We start from the raw sequence: 8,763 nt of genomic DNA on the forward strand, positions 1-8,763 counted from the left end.
TATACATATATATTTATTTATATTTATATATATACCTTTTTCCATATATATAAATATATATAATCCCTCACCAACTGTCGCTTGCGTATACTATTCTCCTTCCTCGCGCTCGCACATTTTCGCGCACTATCGTCATGTCTGTATCGGTGTACTTTATCCGCTTTTGCCATCCGTTTCTTTGCTTTTTTTACCTATTCTTCTTGTTTCCCGCTTCTTTCCTTTTTTTATTCTTTCGACGCGTCTCCTCGGTCCAGTACGCACATCGAACACGGCACAACACACACGAGAATAATTATCGTCCCAAAGTCCAATTAAAACGCTTGCTTGTATATATATATTACAATCGGGGGAGGGGGGGCGCACATGTTACTTCAGTGTGTGTGTCTGTTATGTATATATTTATATTATATGATAACTCCTTCCTTTAATTAGTAAATTCATTTATAATTAATAACTGTACAAATTTCAATGTCACCTATATATATGCAAGTGAATGTGATCGACGCTCGAGTCCGGCACACGCGTCGATTTCATTCTTCTGTCCTAAAAGTTTCTCTTTTGTTCTGCTGCGTCCTTTTGTTTCGTTCGTTTATGTTTTTCTATTCTTAAATTTGTTCCATTCAGTTCCTCACATTGCCTATATTCTTTACCCTCGCACCGTTTTTTCATTATCGGATTCGCATTTACGTTTTGATCGTGCGTACATGCGTTTGTTAAACGTTTATTAAACGTTTGAACCGACTATTTCTCAATTTTCCCCACATTTATCTTCCTCTCATTTCATTTCCTAATAGGCTTCCGAAACGCCACCCACCACATATCTAAAATTCTTTTCCCTATATATATTTATTTATACACCCATATATATCTATACACATGGATGCGCATCTGCGCGCGCGCGTTTGTGTGTATATATATATACATATATATACCGTTCGATCATATTGAATTCCATTCTCCGTAGTTTCGTGCCTCCAGAACTTCTGAATTTTGCGTTTCATCGTCTCTCTCCGCACGTGAATATCTATCTATTAATTAAATCGGATCTGAGTTCGCGAGTACCGGGTTTGCCTTAGTTCTCCAACCCCCTCTACCACTTTCGTTACTTGTATTTTTCTACCTTTTTATTTATCCCGCTTTTCTTACCACTCATTCTTAATGTACACATGCCCGCTAGAAATTGCCTATATCACTCTGTTCGAGGTTACCTCGTTCGTAGTCCCCAATGTCCTCTCTATATAATCGTTAATTAATAATAGCTCGATCGCGACCGTATTAAAATTTAACATTTAAATTCTTCGATCACTACAATATTACACCGCGACATTTGTACACAGAACAATCACATGAATTTCCATCGTATTACGCGGCTCCTCGTACTCTCGTCCTCGTTCAAGCCGCGCGTCTCTCGCCATTTGTTTTCTTTCCTCTTTCTCTCCAGCCATCTTGCTTCCGGTTCCACGCGTTCCACACGCCCCGTGTCGGCCTTTCTCCGCCAACGGATCCTTTCTCTGCTTTGGCGAACGAATCCGCCATCCTTTGACTCTCTTTCTTTCTCCTGTTCTTCACGAGTTTCTTTTGCCCCGCCTCGATACTCGATTTCCGAGCCACAACCAGACCGACGGCTGTTTTTCCGCTTCCACCGTCCGCATCGTGTGCTCCTGGCTTGAACAGCTGGCACCACGAGCCTCGACGTGCGACGCTGCCGAGAAATATCTCTCCGCTTCCGCGTCGATCACGCCCTGGAGGCGACGAATCGCTCCTTGTTGCCCCCGTGCACCTTGCTCTAAACGCCAACCGGAGCACGCTGCGCTTCCGTCACGCTGCTACGTTTCCCGTTCCGCAAGAATCGTCATTCCATCGCCTACCTTTATTTGCGACTACTGCTGCAATGTGACAAATCATATTCTATTAATAAAACCGTTCGTTTTCTATTTGCCCCGAGGACGATGGAAAAAAGCGTTCTTCCCCGCTTTGTATATGCAATTTTCAAAGCTTCAGGGATTATTTGATTACTGACTTGATTGCTATATCCGGAAGTGACTGACTGAATGGTAATTTGAAATAGTACGAGAATCTATGATTTGTACAAGTCTTCTGATCATACTTGGTGGAAAAGAGACGATAAGGCCGTGAAATTTGTTAGGAGATAGAATCGATGTGCTTCCAGGGGTGAAGTACTTTGAGTTTAAGACATGAGAGGCTAGTTTCAACTGTGCGATATGTTTATACCTTTTAAAAATAAGAACGCGTATTTTTAATGTAGTCGTAAATTACTTTTTGTCAATAAATGTTCTCACAAGCGCTTGAAAAATGGGACAATTTTTATTGGAATTATTATTCAACGGGAGATATCGTGAACTTTAATAGCATTCAATCTTGGTGAAATATTGGAAGCAGTACAGTTTCGATGAAAGACATTTCCCGTTTCAAGCTTTCAAGAATTTCTTTACAACCAGTCTGTTTTTATATAGCCACTTAATACTTTGATTTTTTCGATCAGGAACTTTCAGAGTCACGGAATCAAAAAATGATACCAAACGCAATAACAAAAGCAGTCACATAATATAAAAAGACAAGCAAAGTCCAAGAAATTGAAAATCCTACACGAATTAAGAGATCCATTCACGACCTCTCAATATCATTTCCACCAATAATACCAAGAAATACTTACAATTTCCCAATGATAAGAACGATGTTTCATGTATTTCATCAAATTCAACCCTTTATTCGGGTTTTCATTAACGTTCACCAATTTAACCATCCGTTCGATCTTCGTTTCCGGCTATCAATCTTTCCATCGTCATCGAGCTCGTCACCGACTTGATTATCAAATCAACGATGGCCGCCGGTGTCGTGTTCGACGTCGCACGTACAACACGGAACCGGTCGAACTACTTTCCCACGTACCTTTATAAGTGATGTCCATAGTACTCTGGCGGGTAATGGTACTGATTGTGGAAGGTGGGATCACCGGGCGGCCGGTGCATCATGCTCGCCGCCTGTCCGTCCATCATGTAACCCATCGTCGCGTCCGGACTGTACGCCCCGCTCGGACCTGCGGACAATGGCGGAAACACTACACGTTACTACGGTTAGATCACTGTCCTGTAATTGGCGAGGGGATATTGGAAAAGCTTGTTGGATCCCTTGAAACCGTCATTCGCTTGCCGTTTTCTTCTCTGCGGTAAATCAAATGACGTTTTCGTGAATTTAAAAATGCGATCCAACGAGCTGTGTATCGTTTTCAGTCAATGTCATGTACTTAAGCTTCTGTTTCTTTTTTTTTAATTTTGGGGATAATAGGGGAATAGAAGTTGATGCGATATATTAGATATTGAAAGGAAGAATCAAAGATACTAGAATTCTCGTAATCTCGAAGATATGTCATTTCTTTTATTTTAATGTGTGGCTAGAATCTTTTATTCTATTCTAATCTCTCATTCATTAGAGTAGTTCCACCTTTGCAGATTGCTACCTTTGAATTCTCTTTTATATACGTTTCTTCTAAATGATTAATTCTAAACCTCGATAACTACTCCGAATCACTAGATGCCTTGCCATAAATTATCGTATGCTGCAAGTTTTCCACGCAGCAAAATCTTCATTTGAAAGCGATAATCGACATTTAAGCTGCTATATTCACGATTATTTCGAACACAATATACAGAAGGTCCACGGCAAAGTTCACTCAAACTTAATTAATTCCCCACTTTTATTTAAAAAGAACTACGATAATTTGCTTAAGAACTGAAACGGTAATGAATATTCGTGACATCGACTACATCGACGCGTTCATGTCACCTGAGAAAATTCATCATCCTTGTTCGAAAGATAGGGAATATCCAAAGTGGTGGATTCTCCTCGAGAATATCAATATATTCATCTATCTAAAACAAGATCCATCCCCCACGCAACCCTAATACCGGGAAAGAGGTACAGACCGGAAACGCACGCGACGCCAGCAATTCACTCAGGACTCGACATCGGGGAATTCAATCTTCGTCTTCGTATATCGAAACGGTCGATGCGACGACAGCACCTCTCTCTTTTCGTAAGCGGTAATGGAGCAGGAATCCACGGGAGGCTCCCCTAGTTTTAATGTCGGTATCTTAATGTATATTGCCGCGATAAATCAAGGCCACTGATTGCGTCCTACCCTCGGGCACCAATACGCGGTGAGACGAAGAGCAAATGGGACGAGAGGAAGAAAGAGAGCGGTGGCGGCGTCATCTCGAAATCTCGTACCGGAGGCCGGCCATTGTCGAACACTCTTCTAAGCCTTTCTTATGCCAAATCTGGTCAGGCTATCTCCCAGGGAACGATATTGCTCGTGTATGGTCGTTTATTGCCTGTCGAATACGAGCTCGTTTTGCGAGATCTTTTGTGCGGGTCAGGCTGTTGCGTTAAGTCTTGGTTTCTTGGTAAAATACTACAGCGAATGCGAGTAATTGTTCCACGTGTTGATAAATAGCGATGGTATATATATATAGAGGAGGTGTGTTGGGTGCTGGAGATTGCGATAATCTGGATGGATAGCTGTATGCGAAAGTAATTTCGAATAACTCGTGATTTATCTCAAGGGGAATTATTTCATCTTCGCTGACGAGTATTGTAATTTGAAAGTTCGGTATTTAGAACGATAAAATTAACAGATTTTGCAACGCGCCATGTTTATTGCGTGTACGAAGCGTTCTTTGAGATACTTTGATTTTTATTTAGGTCAGATTCGCTTAATTATAGTGACATGGATAGTTATTCCCTTTCGAAGAATAAAGCGTAACGTTTACTCAATCTGTAGCTTCAATTTTTCAATAAGGCTCACTAGATAATAATTATGTCTAATTTTTCAGCATTTTTGCGTTTTATACGGTGCAGTAGTTAATAATAAATGTCTGCTTAAGTAGATACCGAAAAAATTGTAAGAAAAGAGGCTAATATCCTAAAACGCAATCGCAAGATTTTTATCGGAAATTCTCTTACAGTAAGGAAAATAATTTTCATACAAATTTCGCAACTGATAATTAATCAAATAAGTGCGATATTTATCTCTGTACTATTCAAGGAACAGATAATTCTAGGACGTGACGCGCTGCAAACAGACTCCTCGCGATTTGCTTCGCGGCCGTACCGTAAATCACAATTATCGCGAATGTTTCTTTGCCTCGCCAATCTCTATCCATCCCACGACTCTTTCGTTTTCCCGGACGCGTGTTTTTCTGCCGCGAATTCCATACTCCGCCAGATTCGTTCGCTCTACCCCACGGAGGAACTCAAAGAATTGCAGATTGACGAGGGAGCACCGACGATGGCACGCAAATAATTTCATCGTAACCTCAATTCCCTCTCCGTTTCTTCATTGAAATAAACAACCAAAATACCATTGGATGAACCAGCATACCATTTCCTGCTGGAAATTGTTGTTAAGTTGCTGTTAAGTACGACGAAGATGTTGAAAAAGCAATTTGTTATATTAAAATAAGTTTGTCATTTACTATATTGAAATAAATTTGTTCACTTCTTAATAATATATGCACTTCAAGAAATATTATGAAAATATGTTAGTTATACTAAATCAAAGTAATGGAAAGGTGTAGACAGATGGTCAGAATTTTAAGTAACTAGTAGAATGCAATTTAATTTGCTTGAGATAGATGACTTGTAGGATCACCTACTGAGCACTTACCGACATTCCTTCATTTAATTTGAAATTGTTTTGAAATGTAGAAACCCCTTTCCTATAACGAATCAGTAAAGCGTCATACATGATCTCCTTTCGTATATATATATTTGAGAAAATGAAAAGTAGGAATAATACCTAATACATTGGACAAATAAATGTCATATATAGGCTCTTGCCACCCTCTTTCAACATTATCCTTCATTACTCAATTAATTTTAATTTAATTCCCTAGATTGAATAGAAATTAGGTACAGTATTCTGAACCAATTTACATCCTTCCTCAAAAGATTCCAGTACAAATAACAAAATCATGGTATCTGATAGATCCTATAGAATATATTCAAGCAACTTCACAGTAACACCAACCAAACACATTCCCAGTAAACGCACACCCTTTCCACCTCTTCTTCGTCTTGACTCGACGCGAATGTAACTTTCGATTCGCGACTGATTTCGCGAGGAATAATCGAGAGAAGAGACTCCGCGAGTGCGCTTAACGATGCAATTTGCACACGGAGAAAAAGACAAGAAGCTGACGCGCACAGTGGCGTATTCCTCGAGTGCGCGATTTCTTCGAACGCCTCCCGCGCGGCCGATTCCTTAATTTCCTATACTGTGGCCGGTCCTGGACGTCCTGGGACGCCCCGCTGCGTTATAGCGCGGTTTAATCACACTACAAGCGTGCGTCCCTCGTTAGTGGAATATCGTGGCGGCTATAACGCGAGATTACATTCCATGACAGCCTTCGTGGGCAACGCGAAAGACGCTCAAAGGAATCGTTCTCGGACCCTCTTGTTTCATCGGGCTCGTGATAATCGTTCCATGCACCCGTGATTGGTGGAAAACGGTTCTTACCGATCCTTTTCGCCGCGGGATCGCACACAGGGAAACGAATCGAACGTTTGTTCGCTCGTCTCCTGTCAGATGCTGCAATCTCAGCTTGTAATTCTCGTTTTTCTCCTCGTTGTTCGAGCAGGATGAGGCGTAAGAGGCTGTAAAACGATCGGTATGCTCGTATGACCTGTCTCGGGTGGATGATTATGATCCAAGTTTTTGTTGAAAGTTACAGTCTTGTAACGGTAGTCGATAAGAACTTCATATGGAAACGTGATTTTAAACTCGCGATTATTCAGAATGATATTGAAATAGGGATCAGTTACTTCGAAATAGAGTCATTGTATTAGCGTAAAAGCCATAAAGGATTGCGATAGGAACCACTTTTATAGACTAATCGTGATATTGAAATATCTGTACGAAACCAAGGAAACTCTCTCGGTAGTGTAAATAACAATGTTACTGATTCGAAGTCCCACCGACACATTATAAAAGATGGAAAGGAATACAGTGATCCTACCGGATTTCAATATAAGTTACGTACAGAAATAATCAGATGCAAAATGATACGAAGAAACGAACTAACACTATGTTATATTGACACCATGAAATACAATTACGATATTCCACAGCGTCCAGCTCTATCCTAAATAACTTACATTCTCGGACACCCTGTATAACTCACTATTTTGGCGTATCGTAGCTCAAATAACGAAGCCTACAAAACCACGCTATCGACCATTATCGAATCAAGAACAAAAGGATCGATGGTATCTCCAGGTCGTCAGGTTCCAGAGTATCTCAAACGCTTTCGTACCTTTCATCGTGCTTTAATACACAAAGACGAACTATCGGAGGATATGATCGCCGCCTTAATGGCACTTCTTACAGCGCCTTTGAGCCTCGTGGAGATAGCACTTCACAGTCGTAGAGGGAGTTCGTTAACCGAGGACCCTTCATCACGAGTGTGTATACCGCGTTACCTTTCCTCAAGCTCGAGACGTGCAAGCATTCGAGGACCGATAGACCAATGACACGAGAGGGTCACATTGGTAACGACGAAAAACTTGATGCAGCGTAATAAAGCTCGTACTTAGCTCGAAGCGTGTTACTAACGCGCGTAAATCCGCGAAGTTTCTCGCCTAGGCACGCTTCGGACCCTCCTCGAAGGGGTTTAACACCGAAACTACGAGTGCAATACCGTGGTGGCCGGTCATTTATTTTAAAGACCCTCCTGGAGGATGAGGTTAATTGCAGACGCGGCAACTTGCGAGAAAGTATGTCGAGGATGCGCCTGGGAGTAACTTTGGTGTGTCGTTTAAAGGGTCAAGACGATTCAGGCCAAGGATTTGAATCTTCGAATGGCGTTAGAATTATGTTTGTTCTGACTTTTGTGATAATTGTGAATATCTCCAAATAATAAGCAGAATACTTCAATAAATAAAGATGTACACTGATTCTACTGGTAACATGTAATGCCATTGTCTATGTCGTGATATTCATACAAGATTTTTTTACCGAGCATATTCTACTTTTCAATTATTCGCGCGAAACTGCTCCAATTTTCAATCGCACCGCAGTTATATAGGAAAATGAGATTCCAAGAGGGAAGATTCTATTCTACATTTCCGATTTATTGTATTTTAGACAGAAATTCTACGCGCAGCCAGATTTCTACGCGACACCCTTTCTATATATTAACACTTAATTAATACTTAACTAATACGGATCACTTGTTGAGATATTCACACGATTTTCAGTCAGTATCATTTTTAATTCTATCAGATCGCTCACTTTAACATACACATCCGGGCACGTAATCACTTTGTTAATATAACAATAATTGACTGAATGAAATTATGTATATTCGGTACTATATTTTATTAGAGATCTATGAAATTAAAGAGAGGCCGATTATTCAAAGCGAAGATCGCGCGAGGGAAGTGTCAATACTCCGTTTCCTTGACGTCCGGCGATTTATAGAATTGAATAATGACTGAATTAGCGACGATTACAAATTGGCTGGCCGCGTAATAAATAGCCAGCGAATTGATTAATAAGGACGCGTTAAACTGTGCATCGTTATAATCGATGATAAATTATGTGAGCCACTGCGGATGCAGAAACGACTGGCGAAATTTATGAGACGGTTCCCGAGCCGTATGTATCGAGAGTCGATGAAATTCGATGAAGTCCAAAAAAAAAAAAAAAAAAAAAAAAGGATGGACTATCTCGAAACACGTTTA

The 8,763-nt window shown here is 40.6% G+C and overlaps 1 protein-coding gene across 1 annotated transcript in view; it reads right to left on the reverse strand.

Moving 5' to 3' along the window:
* Positions 1-227: 227 nt before the first annotated feature.
* Positions 228-8,763, reverse strand: part of LOC100741037 (homeobox protein homothorax) — a 523,620-nt gene continuing 515,084 nt past the window's right edge. Inside the window, exons 14-15 of the mRNA XM_024370767.2 lie at positions 2,911-3,079; positions 228-1,886 (exon numbers count right to left, since the gene is read on the reverse strand). Coding sequence (XP_024226535.1) covers positions 2,913-3,079 — 167 coding nt within the window. The 3' untranslated portion in view covers positions 228-1,886; positions 2,911-2,912. The remainder of the gene's footprint in view (positions 1,887-2,910; positions 3,080-8,763) is intronic.

The sequence above is a fragment of the Bombus impatiens genome, unplaced genomic scaffold (genome assembly GCF_000188095.3).
Source record: "Bombus impatiens unplaced genomic scaffold, BIMP_2.2 scf_0930, whole genome shotgun sequence".
In the NCBI taxonomy this organism is placed as follows: domain Eukaryota; kingdom Metazoa; phylum Arthropoda; class Insecta; order Hymenoptera; family Apidae; genus Bombus; species Bombus impatiens.